Source organism: Tauraco erythrolophus, chromosome 22, assembly GCF_009769465.1.
Source record: "Tauraco erythrolophus isolate bTauEry1 chromosome 22, bTauEry1.pri, whole genome shotgun sequence".
Taxonomy (NCBI): Eukaryota; Metazoa; Chordata; class Aves; order Musophagiformes; family Musophagidae; genus Tauraco; species Tauraco erythrolophus.
Window position 1 is genome coordinate 1,068,550 of NC_141486.1, and position 20,738 is coordinate 1,089,287.

Below are 20,738 nucleotides of genomic sequence, written 5' to 3' on the forward strand. Positions count from 1 at the left end.
CATGATGCTTAAAAAAAACCCAACTTGTCACTGGGAAAAGGCTATAAAGACCTACTGCTGATCTAAATTTCTATTTATAATGTGCCAAATGATCTAGTCCTCTCCACTGCTTCTGCGACTAGCTTTTCTGGGACAGTCATGGATGGAGCAGACTGAGTCCAGGAAGGGTCAAAAGCCAACTCAGGGTGGGACTGGACACTAAGCAGTTAAGAAAGCTGATGGTAGAAAGGCAATTGGTACCTGTAATGGCCTTGCTTCCTGGGGATCCAGAATTTGGAGCGCGGAACATCTGGGATTGGGATGCCGGTGGGACACCGGAGGGGGTGCGGTGCAGGAGGGTAGAACATCGATTTATTGAAGCCGGTGTTTTTTTGCTGGATTGGCTCGCCTGTGTCTTCACTGCCACGAAGAGTGGAGATCGAGAGAACTCTGGATATGAACACTCAGAACTAGTGCCTGGACAGTCAGTCAGCTCCCAGATCGTGTGCCTTCTGGGAAGGCTGCTTTCTAACAGCCATGCTCGTCAATCCCTTGCACAGGGAGCTGGCAGCAACTGTGGATCCACCGATCCCATGTAACAAAATTGTTTTCCCCACTCACCCAAGGGGACAGTTTCTTGAAGCTTGTTCCCTTCCACACCTTTATCTGCCACGTGACCAACCCATTCCTCCTCCAGCAGGAATCACCCCATCCATCCAGGAGTACTATCTGATTGCCACGGCCTGGCTGGGTGTACCTGCATCTCTGTCCTCCATTTCTACGTATGCAAGAGCTTGAATTTTGAGAGCAGGTTTCTATGTTATACTCAGAGCTCTGAATAGGGAGAAGTTTACGTCTTTGTTACCCGAGCCTTGCATAAATCCTAGAGATCTCCAGCTACATTCCTTGTCTCTTTAACCAAACACAAAGGAAAGGGGGGTGTTGGTAATGGAACGGAATTAGGTGGCAGAGTTCTCGTCCTGCAAGTCAGGAAAGGCCTTTTGGCTCCCATCTCCAGACAAGTACTGGTGATGTGGAGAAATTCTGAGTATGACTGGGATATGCTCTTTGAATGTATCTGCATTTCGGTCTCTGCAAGGCACAGTGAGGATCAACAGGAATTTTCAATGCCAAAAGTCATATGCCAAACCTTCACGAGGACAGCCCTTTGTCTCGGCCACACGGTCTAAAAAACCAACCACAAAAATGGAGAAACAACCTAACAACCCCCTTCATTCCGCATCGGCTTCCTCTGCGGAAATGGCTCCTGAAGCCCAAGTCCCATTCCAACCATCTGCCATGAAGAATCACTAAGAAACAAGGTTCATATAACCCACAGCCCAAGCTCATGACCGGTAATTTCTACAGAGTGATATTTTGGGATGCTGGATGGATTAACTCTAGCACCCATTCATCCTTTACAGTGTAAGTCAGAGACACGTAATCCCATTGAGCAGTTCTCCATCACGGACTGCCAAGGCAGCACAACAGCCTGTCTATCAAACAGGTGAGGAGAAAAGTCACCCAGTCTGGGACTGGATGCTCATTTCCAAAATTCCATGAGACATTATACACCCAGAACGTGAAGCGATCTCATCTTTCCCTGTCAGCAGCCAGCAGCACTACAGAGCGAGAAAACAGTTTTTTGCCTTTTTTGATCTGTTACACAGATCCCAGATGACATTTCCTGTAAATGTTATTGTACTCCTGCTGGAGATTCTGCACTAGCTTTTGTCACAGTTTACGTCAGAATACTTCTCCTCTGCTTGGTATCTGGCCAGTTGAATGGGCTTGCTTTTGCTTCCTATACTTCCTTTCCATCTCCATGGATAATGCTCCTCCAGCTGCCAAACTACCAGCAAAAATGTAGTCAGATATGACAATTTTCACCTTATGCGTCATCTAGTTTCCCACGAGGCCCCTTCCCACCATTGCTGCCTTATTCCCCATCTCTGCCAAGAGAGGCAGCAATCAGCCAACTATTCAGTGTCAGAAACAAAGAGCATCATCATGACTCCTCTGCACTCCAGATACTGCTCTCTTTCTGAGATCTGAAGAAAAATGTCTCAGTGCTATGAAGACCTCCAAAATGACTTCTTTTTCCTCCCAACTTAAACAAACAGCAGGTCTTCAAATTCAGGCCCAGCGAGAAGGCTGCTCCATCTGACACCAGGCAGCGTTTGAGCCAGTGAGGCAAGACAGACAAAAGAATTTAGTTCCAGCAGCATGGAGAATGCTAATAATTCATTGAAAAAAAAGTTTTAGTCTTTAGTTCAGGAGATGACAAATTCCCTCTGAAGACTACGCAGTGCAAGTAGAGACAATCACGTAGCTCCTCTGTTCTGCTCTTGGAAAGGCATCTTCACTGTGGAACTCGCTGCCTCCACCTGATGAAAAGGCCAAGTTCAAGGTATTTCCAAAAATGAAAATACTGAGTTGCTGAGTGGTTAAAAAAAGCCTCCTGCCTCAGAATCCACAGCTAGACAGCAAGACTAGAGACAGCATTGAGGACAGATGATCTCTTAACTGCTGCTACGAAGTTTTTTAAACTTTCTCAGAAAGCTTTTGAGATATGCCTCAGTTAAGGCTGACATATGGGAGAAGAGGGCAGGAGAGGACCAATGTAGAGGGTGAGTCTCACTGAATGATCTCCAGTCACTTGGTAAACTCAGTGCACTGTGCTACAGCTGCACGGAACGGAACATGGTGTGCTAAAGGATACAGATGATACAGGTGATACTTAAAAGATGGGGGACTCCACCCTGGCAGCACAAAAAGAGCTTGTTCATTGCCATGCATGGTCATGATGGCTACGGAGGAGCTCCAGGGGCAATGCTGTAGCTCAAAAGACTGAGGTACTCCTTGGGTACGCAACCAGGGCACTCTCTAAGGGGACTGGGAGGACAATGTTAACTCTGAGTTCCTCCACCAGACCCAGTGTTGGTGCACGCCCTTCACGAAGGTGGTTAACAGACCTGAGAACATTCAGATGAGAAAGCATGAGGATAAATAAAGGATGAGAAAAGCATACCTTAAAATGGAAATATCAAGGTACTCCCTTGGCTTAACGGGGAGGCTGGTCACTTGACAGCAGGCTGTACAAAGCCCTAGTAAGGACAGACGTTTGGTAACTTAGTCCTCCTTCCCCTGGCAGACAAGTTATAAATAGGATCCAGTGTCTGAAAGCTACAGCTGGAGATATTTTTAGTCTTAATTTAGTGAGGGTAATAATTCATCAAAGTAATTACCTTAAGAAGTTGCTGCATTTTCTGTCACTCTTACCAGCAAGATTAGCTGTCTCTGAAACACACACATGAGCATTTATCAAGGCTCCTATAGCACACGTCACTCTGGCCAGTCCAGAGATCACCACGGTCCCTCCTGGCTCTCCTGTCTTTGATAAGGCCTTCAAGCTCTGCGAGTGGCAAAATGTGACAGTCAAGTAGAAAACCTGGCAGACATTTATTTCAATACGTCTCCTCGAAAGACAGATAAATCCACACACTACCATGATGCACCACCACAGTAGAACAGAGATCAGATTAGCTCAGTAACTTCGTTTCTTCCAGGTAAAAATTCAGGCTAATAATTTGTCTATCACATTTTTTTCAGAAACATCTTGCCAGGATGCGTAAGGAACCAGTTGGATGGTTCAGATGGAATTACACCATCACCTCTAGAGAAAATCTTATCTTTAATGAATATGATGGAGTATGATTCCTTAACAATGGCCTGAAATTCAATATGCTGAGTGGAAACCTCTGCTATTGGTAAGATGTCTTTCCACAGGAAAAACCCTGTGCTCAAACCTATCAAATTCTTAATGTGCTTCTTGACACACAGAAACAAATATTGGCAGTGGAACCTGTTGCTAAGGCACTGTGGGATGAGAGAGTGGGAAAAACATCTGAACTCACAGATTTCACTCACTGAGATGGAGGAAGCAAAGACACACCATCCAACTGGAATTTGGATCTGTTTTTCTCTTGGTCAGGCAGGGCCTGTGTGGAAACTAGATGTGCTACCAAAAAGGATCCCTTTCCCTAAGAGAAAAAGCCATGATGGCAGCCTTTAAGAAACACTGTCTTTAGGCACTTTTGGTGAACAAATTCTATCCAGTGTCCTTCACAGTAAGAAAAGTAATTGAGCAGAGAGGCTTGATGAACTTGCTTTAACTTCTCAGGTGTCACGGTGGATGTAGGTCTCTGTCCCCTAGGGAGAAAAGTAAGATCACGGGGCTGTCAGGGCAGGGTCTTTGACAGCCCTCCCCCTGAGAGAGGGAAGCAAGTCAAGACCAGAGATGACAACCAGGTTCAACCAAGAGTCCAGATCATCAGGAAGTTCACGGTGATGAGACAGATCCACGGTCAAGCTAGAAAGTCAGTCCAGAGGTCACCGCCAGGATCAGCTCTGGCAAGGATAACCAGGGCCAGGCACATACCAGTGATCCTCAGGAGGTCTTGAGAGATGAGACAGCATTGACGTCAAGCTGGGAAGTCACTCTATGGGTAGGGGTGCAGACTGATGGGATCCATCATGTCTATGACTGAGCTGGAGACCAATATCTTACAGTGCAGCTCAGGCAGGGTCTGACGATCCAGAGCTGAGCTGAAACAGGGGGTATGAATGTGGGTGGAGGCCCCATGCGAGGCTGGTCAGGGCCATTGAGATCTATTAGTGCACTCAGGGCCCTGACATCACTCAACATTCTCATTCTGAAAGCAATGGACATGGATAGATGTGCAGGTTTTAGTGCTCTCACCACATACCTCCATGACCTTGACTGTTGCCTTCTCTGCAGTTACCAGAAGACGATTCAGTGAGTGCACACTCCCGAGCTTGGACTTACCAAGCTAAAGCCCACTCTTGGTGGCTCTTCTAGCCAGTCCACATCCCAAACACACTATGTTTTCTCTGCACTGTAAACATATCATCTAAGAACGATCACAATATCCCAGTCTCTTGCAAATATAATTAAATAATTCCACCTTACAGAGCCAACAGAGCCTGGAGAAGGACAGAAAGAAATCTCTGGATCCTCCCCCTGTGCAGCTCCGTTCAGGGACATTTCTAAAACTGGGACAATGAAAGTGCCTACAATCCACTTCTTTTGGAAAGAGCCTCTGACACCCGTCTTAGAAAGAGTGAACAGGCTGACAGAAACAGGCTAAGAATATGTATTTTAAAAGAGTAATAGCCCAGTTCTAAGCATATGAGAGAGTCCCTACTCCTCACTAACAAAAGGGAACTTTCGAAGGAGACATTTGGCATTAACAATTCCAGGGAACCCCACAGCAGACCTCTTTTCCAGACAGCAGGTATCCAGCAGCATCGACCAAAAATCATCCTGCAAGGTCCTATTAACCATGCAGGATATGAGTCCAGGTTTTAGCCCATTTTCAGCAGTTTTTTATCCACTATTAGAGAAAACCACAAAGACAGGCTCCGGAAGGGAAGCTTGCACTCAGGCAGAGACCCAGAAAGCTGAACTGGTAATGCTGAAGCGTTTTCCTTACCCACTCCCACTCCGGCTAATGTTTCAGCATTTGCCTTACAACCACATGAACAAGACCAGGGTAAAAACACAGTCTCAGCTCTACTGGACTGCTAGGGCCAGAGAAAAGCCAGCTGAGCTTTTCAAAAGTCATGGTGTTTACAGCTGCCTCACAGGACGTTGGTTTATAGGAAGAGCAGAGTCTGAGCAGTATAGAGGTGGGAGGATGTACTGGCCAGCCTGTCTTGGGAGGTAATCATGCCCTCTCCTGTATGTTCATCAGGTTAGTGGTTTATCACTGTAAATCATAAATCTTACTGGTCATAGGAACTAGGAGAGGAAAAAAAAGTTTATTAAAAAAAAAAGGAAAAAAAAAAGTTTATGGGGAGGGGGTTAAACCTTATGAAAATATTATCCTGATCTGATCTGAAGTGTCCTCATAGTTCAAGGTATTTGCTGAAAGGAGTGGAAACCTATCTGCACATCTTGGTGGCTGCTGGTCCAGTCTGCAGCAGGGGCAGCTTCTTTTGCTTTCACAATGGTTACTGCAGAAACCATGGTGCAAGAACGGCTTCAAACCCAGCAGCCAAAAGAATGTGCTTCCTCCTCCAAAACTGGCTGCCAGTAGTCAAAAAGTGGCCATCAGGACCCCGCACCTGCACTCTGCAGAGGGAAAAGGGCAGTATCTGTGTGGGCCACTCGTACCCGCAGCCAGACCTGCACGGGCCACTTCAGGCAAATACCTCTTAGAGAGGACCAGTTGTGTTTTTCTTTTATGCTGGAGAGCCTGGATCGGAACCAGCTGTTACTACAGATGGTTGGGAAGGTGGAGAGATATCCATAGCGATAAACCCTCTTGAAATGGGAAGTACTGGGAAGATAAGAATCTGCTGTTGCTGAGCAGAGATCCGATGCACAGTCCTCAGAGCACACTGCTCCTTAGCTATCTGTACAGGGGTGGACTAGAGACACCAAAACCTTGGTGTCTGAGGGCCCACCTATACTAGGAGATTGACCTACTGCTGATCACCACCAATGGCTTTTCTGAGGACCTGAAAACACCTGAATTAAGAGGCAGAGTTTGGGGGTGCAGGGATGTTTAGAAATAACTGTTATGTGTGCAATCATCAGCAGTGGGTTAGTTCCTTCAGGCAGATGGGAGATAATAAGACTGACTTTGTGATGATGGTGGTAGAGGTATTTTCTGCCCTACACCTTCTACCACAACCTTGGTCCATCTCCATGCTTCAGAGAACCTGCATGGGAACTGGCAAGAGCCACCAAGCCTTGAACCACCTTAAAAGTGAGAGTCTGGTGGACTATGTTCCCAATCTATTTCTATGTATGTCTAAAACTAATGCTGCCTTATTATCATAACTTAAAAACCTAACTAAAGCTGACTGTGGCGAGGAAGGAGTGTGCGCTCCCTCTGCTGGCTGCGGATGAGCAGCTAAAGAAACCCACGGAGCTAACGAGCTCAGCTCATCCATCCTCATCATCAGCCAAAATGCTGGCAGCTGGACGGGCACAGGCGACGAGCAGCCGTGCTGGCTCACAGCACTCAAATCGCAATAAAGCACAGGGCAATGCTATGAAAGAAGCATGAAGTTCAGGCGTAAAGAACTTCTCTGAACACTTTTAAAGCATCCAAACCAACATGTGGTAAGAACTTCTCTCAACTATTTCACTAAAATTTTGCACTGAGTTATGCTTAATAGCTCATTAAAACCTCCCCTTTGTCTGGGGAGTGCAATCGTAGTGTCCCTCCAGAGTGCGGATCGTAGTGTTGTGTAGTATGCTGAGAAGTGCCTTTTCCCCCAAAATAAATATTCTCTTGCCTGTGATTTAGTAGCAAGCTGCCAAGGTAATTAAATGATTTTGAAAACCAGTTTTAACTCACTGTCTGAAATAATTTCTCAGAAGCTCATAAGAAAAATGCTCCTTCCTTGGCACGTATGTTCACTTACGATTTAGGGGAGCCCAGTAATTCTGTGCATTGCTTCAGCTCAACAACAAAATCAAGTATCAAACCCCCAAGGAACATGGGTAGAATGGCATGGACTCTGCTAAAAGTTCAGTGACATGACAGACCTAACAGTAACAGTGCCCCTCTGAGAGGAGATTCCAGCTCAGCCTTACAGTGCCCTGGCCAGCACACGATCTACGTCCTGTCATCTGCAACCCCACAGGTCCAGTGGAAGGATCCACAAGCTCCTGCAACCCTCGTGCTTACCACCAACCACTGTACATGACAGTCTGTAACGAAATAGATGTGCAGCAGGATACTCACTAATAGGTGCATGCAGCGCCACATGCTCTTGGTAGGGAGTGTAGTATTTGTACTGCTTGCCACAGAATTCACAGGTGTAATTGCCAGTTTCTGTGAAGATGAGACAAATACAAAGATCAGAAAGGAGTGCAGCATCCTCACACAATCACTGACTTCCTCATTTTTTACACAGAAATCGGCCAGGCGACAAAAACTAGAGCATATTCCTCATGCACTTGGAACTCATCTGCCCTGTAACTCACACATCCTTTTCCCCAACAAAGGAGACAGTTAAAGCTGGTGTCCAGAGTGACGGACCATGCATAAGAAGTCCAGTAGAACTGAACAAGCTACAGGAGATTATCCCAAAATTACAGCAAGTAAGCATGCAAAACAAAGGAGAGAATCCATTTCTAAAGTCTGTATCACAGATGACACAGTTTTGTCTTCCAGTTACACACAGTCTGTGATGTGTGGACAACAGGAACAGTCAAACTAGAAACAAACTGTCAAGTTCAAGTCTTAATTACAGAACTTCTATATCAAGATTGTAGATTTCTCTTGCAGGAGGAAGGGCTTTTCTGCAATAACTGCACTAATTTCTGCTTTAGGGGTACTTGAAATAATGACGTAGCGTAACCACACACTGACACCTCCTGCTCCTGCCCATGCTGGGAAGTATAGAACTAACAGCAAGCTGCAAGCCAAAGGAAAATCCAGGGTTAATCAATAGTTTCCAAAATGGAGAATTCAGAGAAATACTTCGGCAAAGTCTGGTCCTCCCTTTGTTTCACTCTGATCTGTTTGATGAACTCACCACAAAGGCAGTGTGAATGTAACCACCTGTCAACCCTGCCAAAACACCTTAAGACCCTCTCCAATTGCTACCAGTTTGCTTTTCTCCTGAACCTCTCTCTTTCTTCTCTTTGCAGACCTCTTCAGCAGAAAACGTCACAAAGCTGAATTTCTTGGGACAGGGCTGCTGGTGTTTGGTGTTCATTTGAACCTAATGTATCTTTCAGCATCCCTTATGTCCCAACACCTCTGTGTAACACAGTGCCTTCTGGTTTTCCTAGACGTACTCCAGCTCATGCCAGATTTGAAACCCCTTGTGCTTTCTCTTTCACATTGGAAGGTATATAATAACTCATACTTGGACCAATCTTCTGGAACGGTTCCGGCTCCTCCTCCTTCACTTCATCCGCTGCTATGACAGCCTGGTCATAGGGGTCTGCAAGAGAACAGAAGCAGCAAGAGAGCTGACAACACCCTCAGGTTTTCCTTCTACAGCTGCACGGGCACTGAATGCTCCTGCATCTGTAATGACATTTTGATCTGTAACAAGATTTCAAGACAGGAATTATAAACTCAGTGACCCCTCTGTCTGACTTGTCCCTCCTCCTCCTCAGGCGCCCCAGGACTACCCCGCTTCCAGCCCAGTAACATGCCTAGTTCTATCATGTTTAAAAAATACAGAGAAAGACTGATCATACACATTGCAAAGCCTGATCCATATTTTCTTCCAGTGCATCTGCTCTCTAATGACGTTATACTGTCTTAAAGTAGGCACGGTAATGCAGTCTGCAAGCAAGTCAGCTAACAAATACTGACCAGTGACTTTCTACCACCTAGCACAGCTAGCAACAAATCAGAACCAACCCAACCCATTTTATAAAATAATTTAATTTATGCCTTGAACAATTCACTACATCACCGAAGACATGAAACACCTGCTTCTTTTTACTTTCAGAAGCCTGAACAATTGTATGTACAACAAAAGCCTGGTATCTACTAGGGCTGGGCATCAACCTACTGTCTGCAGACACAGGGAGGGAGAGAGGATGCTCCCTCTCCCGCTGCAATCCGTGACAAAACTCCCTTGGCTCTTACAAGTGTAGAATCGGACCTGCTGTGCCCGAGCTACTGAATGCTTGAAAAGGTTTGTGAAATAAAGCACACGAAGGATCTCAGCTTACCTGCCCGGTTTTCTGGGGCCCCTTCCACACTAAAAACTAATACAGAATAGAAGAAGGAAGGGAAGAAACAAAACAGAAATTAAATCCTCTTAAACGGCCTTGTTTTCCTCCTGTATTTCACGCATCGCTTCAGCATATGTCAGCCCCACAGCAAAAACCAGGCTCTGTGCCCCAGTCCCTCCTCTTCCCAGCAGCATCCACACGGGAACTACTGGAGCATGCCCAGCCCTAACACACACAGATTTTCACAGCCTTTGTTCTGACGCTGACACAGCCCCACGTGAAGTTCAGACGCACAGCTGCCCCGCACTTGTGTTTGCCAAAACAAAACCAGCCCCTTGGAGGAACCGCGACACAGTGTCCCTGCAAGACACAAGTGGAAGCGGTTTCCAAAGCCCTCTCGTGACCCTAGGCAGAGCGCCCTGAACCACAGCTACAAAGACACGTTTCTGACAGAAGCAGACATGTCCATCTCACAGTGACTTTCAGTCCCAGTAATTTAATTTTGGCTCCCCATGGGAGGAAGGGAGCTTGCGGTGGTGCACTGCAAGAGAATGCTCGCTGTTCTTAGAGCACGTTCAGATGGCCACACATTCCAGTTAAAAACAGCAATTTTTTTGGACATGACGTATTGTGAAAAAACACTTGTTTTTCCAAGACGGTCCAACCATTCAAAACCTTCAGCTTTCCAAGCAGCCTCTTTCTAAAGCTCTGCCAGGGCTCCCTCTTTGGCCAAGTGAGGACAGGCTTGCAGCATACACAGTGAGGGTTTGGAGTATCTGTGGCCTCTGAGTCGAGGAGCTTCAGACGCCCAGGAAGCAGGGGGCAAGCCAAAGACAGTATGTTGTTGCTTCTATTTCTCCCAACATAGAAAGAAGAAACACTGCTTTGGGAGGAGAGCATCTGCTTCTGTCCCAGTGTCACCAGCCCAGGCCACATCTACATTCACAGAGGAAAAACTGGCCTGTAAGGTCCACTGACAACTGCATCAGTTCACTACCACAGTGAATAACAAGAACGAAACAACATTGCTCCACTCTGAAATGAGATTTCTCACAGAGGAGCATGTTGGGAACAAACCTGTGAAGTCAGAAACCGAAAGGCAACCAACTCTTGCCCAGCGAGTAGCCAGACTGCCACTTCACCTTGAGGCACTCAGTTCTAGCACAGCCATCCCAACCACGAACCCCAGTGCAGGTCCCAGCAGAGGGTGTTATGTTGATGCACACAAAGAGAACCACGCACAGCAAACTTCTTCCTGCAGTGCCCGGGGACTGTGCCACCACTGAGAAAGGCGAGCGAGCCGCGCCGCGCAATGTCCGGTACATCATGGGCTGCACGGTCCTGCAGAACCACGTTTTGCCTTCCCCAATGACTTCCCTTTCTCGTTTGGGTGTCTGAGTGTCAAAACAGTACTCACCATCCACGGCGTGTAGGTCTCTGTGCTCTTGGAAGCAGCTGTAATATTTATATTTTTTCCCGCAAATGTCACACGTGTACCTAAAATTGTCTGTAGGAAGAAGAAAACAGGCCACTTTAGAAACTATGAGGTAAAAGGCAAGCAGTCCAGACAACGCTGCTCAATCAGACACCTCCATGCAGTTCCACTCATCCCACCTGCTCTGTCAAATCTCTAAGGCACACGGACAACCACTGCTCCACCACGTCCCCCGCGTGCCACACGCTGTACAGCTTGGGGCATATTCTGATTTGTTATTTCCTATTCCGGCAGCTCTGCTCTCCAGCACAGCCTCCAGAAGACCCCACAGCATAGAAGACACAGAGCAGCAGGCCCTGCTGGAATCTCCTTTGGAAGTTCAGGGCTGCACTAGGCAAGTACTTGTCAGGATGGAGATTTAACTGGCAGAAGTGAACACAGAGTCAACCTATGAGCTGTTGGAAGTCAAGGTCTTAATATGCCAACTACAACATGGACTAGATGTGCCTACGTGCTCATCCCACCCTCGGTTCTCACTGCTGCTGCTTGCTGATCACTAACTGCATCCAAGATCCCGTATGGGCACTTTATAACAAACAAAACTGAAGAGAACCAACAATCCAAAGCACGCGGGACAGTAAGGTGCTCAACGCACAGGACCGATGGAACCTGGTTTCATACATTTGTACCCTAGACCGCCTCTCCCTTCATGCCAGCAACAACAGACCCTGTTCACAGCTGTGTGCAGAAGACAGACAGATGCAAAAAAGCTCAAGATGCTTATGGATTCGTTCTGGTCTGACTGAGGACAATGAATCTCTTCAGCTCAGCTGTCACATCAGCGTAAGAGGAAAATGCCACTTGTCGACTTGGTGGTGTTTTCCACCTCCTGGTGCTGGACAGACCCCTCGGGGTACAGACCAACACCCTAAATCATCACTCCACTGCAACCTGCAGCACCGTACTTGCCCAGCCGACCACAGCAGCCGATGGGTTGCGTGCTACCAGCCCACTGCAAACAAAGTGAAGCACATCAGCTCGTGTGGCCACAAAGGATCTCGAAACCAACGTGTTTTACTTCACAACGGAGCAAGACAGGAGTGTGCACATCAGCTACCGTGACTCCACAGATGAGCTGCCCTTCAGCGAGCTCCCCTGCAGCACCTCGGCTGTTTGCATTCATTTATTTTACTTCTCAGTAATTTTATTTTTAAAGTAAATAAATGATTTTAAGCTGGCATGCATTGGTACAGTCTAATCACCCACTTGGGTTCACTACTGCAGTCCCTCAGCACATGGGGTTTCAACACTAAACGAAGAACCACTTTCCGCCCTTTATTCTGCTTGGTGGAATAAAAATAGAAGCTGTGGTGATCTATGAGATAAAAATGCCAAATATAAAAGGTGTTAAACAGTTGAGCACTGGAACTTTACCCCTGCTACCAAAAAATATTGGTATCTAAGTAATGCTAAGCTAGATCAAGGGATTTTTAAAAGTGCAGGCTGAACAAGTGAGACAGAACCCAGGTGGATACGCTGAGATGAAAAGGATTTGCTGCTTCAGACAGCGCCCTGCTTCAAGAAGAGAAGGAAGAGAAGTAAAACAGACTGTGAGAAGATTCAAGTGATTAAAGCACTGGTGGGTCAAATTTAACTATGTTTCATTATATAATCTCATGCAGTCTCCTTCTGTGGTCACACAACAGCGCTGAGGGGCTCAGTCTACCCTGGACTCTTTCCGACAACACAAAACATCTAAGATTGCTAGTGGGCATCTGTATACCTGTTGCAAAAAAAATAGTCAATTATTGGCAGAGAAAATTCATAACGTGTCATTAGTAATCAGTCCCTCATCGCTGGGGACCAACCTCCTTTCCGAAGTGCAACGAGCCACGCGGCAGCTGAACTGAAGACTAATTCTTCAAAGGAGTACCAAGAACCAAGCACTTTCAATATCTCCATTTGGAGGAAGAAAACTATTCTGGCCTTCATTTGGAAGAAAAGTGCTCAGTTAATAAGGAGAGTTGTTAGAACAGAATAAAACTGAATGCTGGGGGCACACCACTTCACAGACTCAGAGACACGGCTCGTTGTAGTCTCTGTAATTTAGGAAAGATTTTGGGATTCTCCCTGTCAACAGTGGAGACTCGCGTAGCACACGCTGGGTATGACCACCTCCTTCCCTAGGCAGTGTGGGGAAAACAAAAACACAATAAAAAGTGTGACAGCACGCCCCAAGAGAAGAGGGCTTTGCTTGTTTTGTTAGGGGACTTTTTCCCCAAGGAAGAAGGACCTCCAGAGATCACAGTGAAACAAGTCGTCAAGAGAAGAACGGATTTGTTCCAGCTGGTACTGCTGGTACTAAGCTCTGCCTTGACTCTTTAAAGGAGATAACACCCAGCAGACAGTGCCATGTCTCAAAGAGGTTTATGGAGAATTCAGAAAGTATCAAGAGACTGTCGACGTGTAGCTAAACTTTACCCTCCCTGAACAACGGTCACTCTTCCAGGGCTGCACCCAAGTGCCAGACTTCTTCCTTCTCACCCAATAAAGGTCTTGCTGCCAGCCACCAAACCCTTCCAGTGCTGCTCCCAGCAGCAACAGCTTTCTTGGCTAGAAACTCATGGAGCAGAATTAGCCCACACGCTATTACTTTTCCTGCTCTGGATTGTAACTACTGCACCAAGGCAGACTCCAGCTGGGACACCAGACCCAGTAAATCTAACAACACAGCTTTCAATGGGAAAAGCTACAAGGGACTCCAAGTCCTCAGGTGTGCCTGCAAGCCCACGCTGAAACTCTCCATCCCTAAACCTCTGAAGAGATGGTACCAGACACAGCTAAAACAATGCTACTTGGAATCACAGAATCATAGAATGGTTAGAGTTGGAAGGGACCTCAAAGATCATCTAGTTCCAACCCCCTGCCATGGGCACGGACACCCTCCACTACACCAGGTTGCCCAAAGCCTCATCCAACCTGGCCTTGAACACTTCCAGGGATGGGGCAGCCACAGCTTCTCTGGGCAACCTGTGCCAGTGCCTCACCACCCTCAGAGGGAAGAATTTCTTCCTTAGATCTCATATAAATCTGCCCTCTTTCAGTTTAAATTCATTGCCCCGTATACTGTCACTCCACGCCCTTGTAAAAATTCCCTCTCCAGCTTTCCTGTAGCCCCTTTAAGTACTGGAAAGCTGCTATAAGATCACCCCAGAGCCTTCTCTTCTCCAGGCTGAACAGCCCCAACTCTTTCAGCCTGTCTCCATAGCAGAGGTGCTCCAGCCCTTGGATCATCTCCGTGGCCTCCTCTGGTCCCGCTCCAGCAGCTCCATGTCCTTCTTGTGTTGGGGACTTAAACACGTACTTAAAACACATCTGCCCAGATTCAAGCTCTCTATCACAAGGTAGACATTAATGCAGTGCAGCTCCACCAAAAGCAAAAACATACCAATGGGCACTACTAGGGCTTAAGGAAAAATACAGGCAAAGATACTAATCAGCCCACTATCACCGAGGTTCAGTGCTGTCCCTTACTGATAGAATCACAGAATCATAGAATGGTTAGAGTTGGAAGGGACCTCAAAGATCATCTAGTTCCAACCCCCCTGCCATGGACAGGGACACCCTCCACTACACCAGGCTGCTCAAAGCCTCATCCAACCTGGCCTTGAACACTTCCAGGGATGGGGCAGGCACAGCTTCTCTGGGGAACCTGTGACAGTGCTTCACCACCCTCTGAGTGAAGAATTTCTTCCTTAGATCTAATCTAAATCTCCCCTCTTTCAGTTTAAAGCTATTTCCCCTTGTCCTATCACTACCCGCCCTTGTAAAAAGCCCCTCTCCAGCTTTCCTGTAGGCCCCCTCTAAGTACTGGAAGGCTGCAATACTTAAAGGGGGCCTACTGGAAATATTCAGGCACCAGTCCTGCAGAACACGTCCTTGCTGCAACCTGAGCAATCACCATATTACACTGCTGCCAACCTACAGTTTCAAAATGCTTAAAAGACATCCAGTTAGAAACCAGACTCCAGCAAATATCATTCCTCTTTCAGGCTCCTGCATCCTTCCAAGGGGAACAGCGACTCCAGAAAGAGGTCTAAGGAGTAATGGCCTTATACACTTGATCAGCCTACATTTAATGCTGTGAAATACACCAACCAACACACAGCATCACATCTTACTAGAAAAAAAGGCAACAGTCTTGTTGCAAGGCAGTTCCTCAGATGTAAAGGACTGATGTACTGACATGGCAAACAAGCAGGTTTTTCACATACTCCAAGATGGAACTCCATGGGACCCGAAAGCATTTTTGACCACTCTGCTTGCAAGTGCACCTCCAGTAAAAGACAGGGAACGTGCTGCTCTTCTCTGCCTGTCTCCAGGGGCTGCTGGCAGCGGGCTCCTGGCGCACAGTCCGTGTTCAGCAATGACTTGTAGCTGGTGCAATACTCTGCCCGAGGGATGATCAGCCAGGACACCTTTCTTCCCAGATGCTGAATTAAATATTTTGAGATTTTTTTTGGTTGTTTTGTTTCAAACACTCAGCACATAGGAAAGCACGTATTTCATTTTGGCAGGAGAGAGAGGGCAGAGAACACATGCCCGACAGCAGCAGGCAGAAGAGGCTTCTTTCCTTAGAGCACTTGGCCCAAGGCATCATGGATTTTGCTCTAGAAACCCAGGAAAGGAATGATAGCAGCTAGAAATTTGTTGAAAGGTCGAGACTTCTGTATCACAAGTTAAAAATACAGATCACTTAATCCACCCTCCTACGTGCAGGAATCTGAGACCACAAAACGGTGTGCAAAGCAGTTTCTGCTGGGTTCAAAGAGCTCTGCACAGCATCACAGAAACCCAAACTGGGAACAGTCACATACATCATCCAGATGACACGTCTTGTTGAGGGTTCAGAACGATGGGGTCTCCAGATAGCGAGCTATGGGAGCTTCTTAAGGACTTCTCCAAGGTAAAGAACAATTTTCACCCAACCCAGAGTTCACACTGACGTTTCAAATGGAAGAAGCTGCAGAACCTACTTGATTGAGGAGCTCTCATAGCAACTAGGCACTTTGCAGATACTCTTGAATCCAAAGTGATCCTACTCTTATAGACCACTGCAGAAATAGTTGTCTAGTAGGAACAGCCTCCAAATGTGGAAGGGCAAAACTGCTGAATATAAATAGGTTACAACGGCCTGTTGAATTATTCCTAAAATCCAGCAGTGTTCCAGGTCCCAGCCAAGAAAAAAGCAGCGAAATTAAAAAAGAAGAGAGGGCAGCCTGGATAGCACTACTTGCCTTGTGCCACGGTCAGAGTGGCACCTTTACACCAGAAGGTTTGCGAACAGCAAAGAAAGCACCAAACTCCAGGAATTCCACATTCCTCGCTCACCTTGGGAAACAAGATTTCCCAAACAGTTCAGAAAGTCCAGCAGGATCTCTGAAAGGAGAGGGAGGCTGGATTTCTTACACTTAAGCCTGCTGCAATACATTTATCTGTCATCTCTCTATCTGAGGTTGTGATGTTTCTCCCCACAAAGAGGCTTTCTGAGTGAGGCTTATGTGACAATGGGATATCAGCATCATCCCTCCAGCCATGGCCAGTGGATTGCAGGACAGTCCATGAGATGCTCTGATGCTCAGTCTCACACTCCCTAACTGTTTCCTGAAAATCTGCCGGCAGATGCTGGAGTCCTTACGAGTCCTGCTGGTAATGAACACAGAGAGCTGGAGCTGCTGAATGGCTGTGTAGCAGTACCTGAAAAAAGCATCACCTTTCCTGGGATGTCTGCCTCACTGCAAGGAACCACGAGCAACTCCCAACACTCTTCAGTAAGAGCCAAAGCCACCACGACTAAAGCACCTGATGCAAAGAAACAGGAAAAGCTGGCATTTTCTGAGAAATGCTGAGAAAACACCTTTCCGAGCCGTGTCCAGAGCACAGACTACCTGAGCAGCCTCCCCAGAAGAAGACCCAGAGTGCAGCTACTGCTTCCATACAACACAGCAGGGAGTGAAAACGTCTGGGACCCTCACTTGTTTCTGTGGATTCCACCCAGGGCAGCACAAAGACAGCTCTGGAGAGAGGCTTCTTCTCCCTTTCCGCAGCCAAAGGGGCACCTAGATGGAAAGGAACATATTTATGGTTTCCTAAGCTAGCATGACATTCCCCGCGCAGGTTCACGGACAATTCTTTTGACCTAACCCTGTGGCATCTTTAGGGGCTTCCTTCTAGATGCTGGACTGGCAGTGGCGAGAGGCAGGATGCAAGTTTGCAGACAGAGAGCTCACTGCCTGTAGACCTCCACCTACTCCTCCTTCAAACTGTGCTCCAGCACAGAAGTTACTGCATTTCACAGCCAAGTAGAGAGTTGTCAGAAAAATCAGTTGCAATCTACATCAGAGCTCAACTTACAGGTGTCTAACGGCAGAATTCCTTGAAAAGGGAGCAGGACTGAGCCCAAAGTCAGCAGCAACCCCTTAAGAGGATTAAAGTATCCAGAGTTATATTAGTAAGGATTAAATAACAATAAAATCCAGAAATTTGGAAAGGACAGAAACCCTCACGCACAAAGGCACAAGCCAGCTCCTAAGTGGGGGTTAGGAAAAAACTTTCCCTGTGGGCAAACTATTCCAACATCACTTATTTCATCATTTTTCACTTCCTTCCCACAAACACTTGGCCTTTGTCAGGAACACATTGGCTTAACCGAGCCCGCTGCCTCCCATGCTTGGCAAAGGGGGGTCCTCAGGCTGCAAACTACCAAGCCAAGAAAAAGGTAATCCCAAATCCCTTGAAATTACCAAAAAATGGTGCAAGATGTTAGCTCCCCTTAAACTGGCAAGGGGCTAAGTGGCAGGTGAGAGGGCACGGAGCCACAGGCTTGTGGTGGGCTCTCGCTGAAGCATTTCAGAGCTAATCCCAGCTCCTAAGAGCAGTTGCAGGTGCACTCAGTACAGGACTGACTTCACCTTACAGTATTTTTTAAGCTGCTTTCCAACAGGTGGCCAGTGAATCCTATGAATTCTGTGATACTTCATCCAAACCACGTGTCAGCTGAATGTATCTGCACGATGGAGATGTTAATGCTGACCAGCCAGGGCTGAATGTAATCCCTCCAGGTTTGGAAACTTGATGCCAGACTAGCAGGAACTTCAGTACGGAGGGGAATCTCCTGAATTAATTTCTGAAAGACAGCTCCCCTGTTCAAGCTAGTCTGATGGTCATATATGGTGATTTTTTTAAAACACTTTGGGGGAAAAGGTGTTTTGGGTACTACTCACTGGATGTTGAGAAAGAAAAGACTTCCCAGGCATTCTCAGGATGTTACACACCGGTGAATTTCCTTCTCCCACAGTTAAAAGTGTGTTAAAGTTGAATCCAAACAGACAGCAAATATCAGCAATTTAAAGCAAAAATATTATGGCATTTTATGATTACCCCTAAAACCAGCATTATGAACCAGGATATTCAGACTCCATGACAAAATTCAGACACACCAGACAATATAATTAACGCCAGCAGATCTGGTTTTGTATTTCTTCATTCTGGTGTCACTTCAGGGCAGTGTTTGATTCTTTTTTATTCAAATTGTAACTAAGTGTAAGATAAAAAAACATTGAAAAGAGCATGTTAAGGTGCTACCACAAGCAATTTGGTGTCACTTCAGTGTAGTATTTGATTCTTTTTTATTCAAATTGTAAGTAATGTAAGGTAAAAAATGTTGAAAAGAGCATGTTAAGGTGCTGCTACAAGCAATTTGACAGTGAACAGCCTCAATCTTGCATAATTAAAAAAAAATAGGTGTACTTGTACATACCCGGCGTGTTGATGCTGGAAGATTTATCTTTTATACCAATAAGGATGCTGAATCTCCATCTTCAGTGAAAATCTCAACTCAGCCCACATTGTGGAGTTATGTACAACACACAATAAAGGCCGTTTCATTTTAACCTCCTTTTGGAATCAAAATGGTTCGGCTGGGAACACACCACTTCACTACTTCGCAACTGTTCAGATTAAATGATGCTGCACAGAGAGTTTCAGAAAGGGAAAGGAAACCTCACCTTGACTTTTTCCTACTCATTTGTCCCTGACTAGAAACTTTGTTCTTACTGTGATTTCCAGATGGGAATTCACATGGAGTATCACTGCCTGCTTTCCAAAATGGAAAGGAAAAGTGATATTAAATGACAGAGCAGCCCTGAAGAAGAGATCCTGGCTCCATAAAACTTCATAAAGAATAAGACCAAATTAAAATAAGCTAGGAAGGATGCAAACTCCTCCTCTCTCCAATCACCCACGACAATCAAGAACTCTAACCTTTTTGCTTAGGTTGAAAGGACGAGGTCTTAGGAAGGTAATCCCTGTATTGCTCTGCCTTTCCTGGTTACGAATATCCTTGGAAGTGAAAGTACTCAGAATTTAAATACTTAAAATACTTAATTTCTATGCCATTCAGGTTCAATGTTTTTGAAATGCCAACAAGTAGCTCAACAGACAAAGGTTCAGGCTGAAAGAATTTGGAATAATTAATGGCATTGCTGTTTGTACACCTTTTCTGTGGCTGAATTTCAACCCATGTTGGAAGATGGAAAGTGTACCCCTTCTTAACGAACGGTGGAGGGATGTATTTCTGTCTTCAGTAAAGCTCTCCTGACATTTTGAGGACAAAGTGATGGATGATCAGAACAGTCTGGGATTACTAAAATTCTTAGCCTTTTTTATTAGAATAAATCTATTTATCCATCAATTTTGCTGCCTAGGAACTCTGTAAGAGATCTGTTGCAAAGTATTAACATCTGGATTTCTATAAACATGGCCTATTTGGTCAGTATTTGGGAAAGGGGCAGAAATTTAATTTCTATGGGCATATTAGGAATTTTCTGTATAAGATCATGAGAAGATCACAGATTTATAGAAAACTTGAAAGCCTCCTTTTCTAAAACCTTAGATTAAAACAACCTTCAGAGAAACTGGTCCTCTCCACAGTTATGGAACTGCAGAACTTGCACAAACATCAAAACTTCCAGCATGACTGCAAGTGTGTCATCCTCCTGAGCACCTTATGTGGCTGCAAGGCAAGACACTCAACAGGATACCCAAAGTGAGCACATCCAGAAAGAACTCTTAGTATAACAGTTATGTCAGAAGAGCAACTTCAAATGCACCCCATTAAAAACCAAGTCCAGGAACTGCTACCTATTTCACCCAGCCTCAAAAAAAGATGTTGGTGCTGTAATGTGAAGGCACTGGGTCAGAACTAGCAAACAGCAGGAAAGAAAGGCAAAGGGAAATCGATCTCCCACGTTACAGAAAACTGGGGAAATGCAGTGATGAACTCTGGAGCACCTTTCCTATGAGGACAGGCTGAAAGAGTTGGGGCTGTTCAGCCTGGAGAAGAGGAGGCTCCGGGGTGACCTTATAGCGGCCTTCCAGTACCTCAAGTACAAGAAAGATGGGGAGAGGCTGTTCAGGAGGGCCAGTTGTGATAGGACAAGGGGTAATGGTTTTAAAATAGAGGCAGGTAGATTCAGATTGGATATTAGGAAAAAATTTTTTACCATGAGAGTTGTAGAACAC

At 46.0% G+C, this 20,738-nt stretch overlaps 1 protein-coding gene across 1 annotated transcript in view; it reads right to left on the reverse strand.

Annotated features, from left to right (window-relative positions):
• Window positions 1-20,738, reverse strand: part of ZNF618 (zinc finger protein 618) — a 164,826-nt gene that overhangs the window by 27,619 nt on the left and 116,469 nt on the right. Inside the window, exons 8-13 of the mRNA XM_086625442.1 lie at window positions 17,192-17,275; window positions 11,139-11,228; window positions 9,719-9,754; window positions 8,896-8,973; window positions 7,764-7,853; window positions 241-429 (exon numbers count right to left, since the gene is read on the reverse strand). Coding sequence (XP_086481568.1) covers window positions 241-429; window positions 7,764-7,853; window positions 8,896-8,973; window positions 9,719-9,754; window positions 11,139-11,228; window positions 17,192-17,275 — 567 coding nt within the window. The remainder of the gene's footprint in view (window positions 1-240; window positions 430-7,763; window positions 7,854-8,895; window positions 8,974-9,718; window positions 9,755-11,138; window positions 11,229-17,191; window positions 17,276-20,738) is intronic.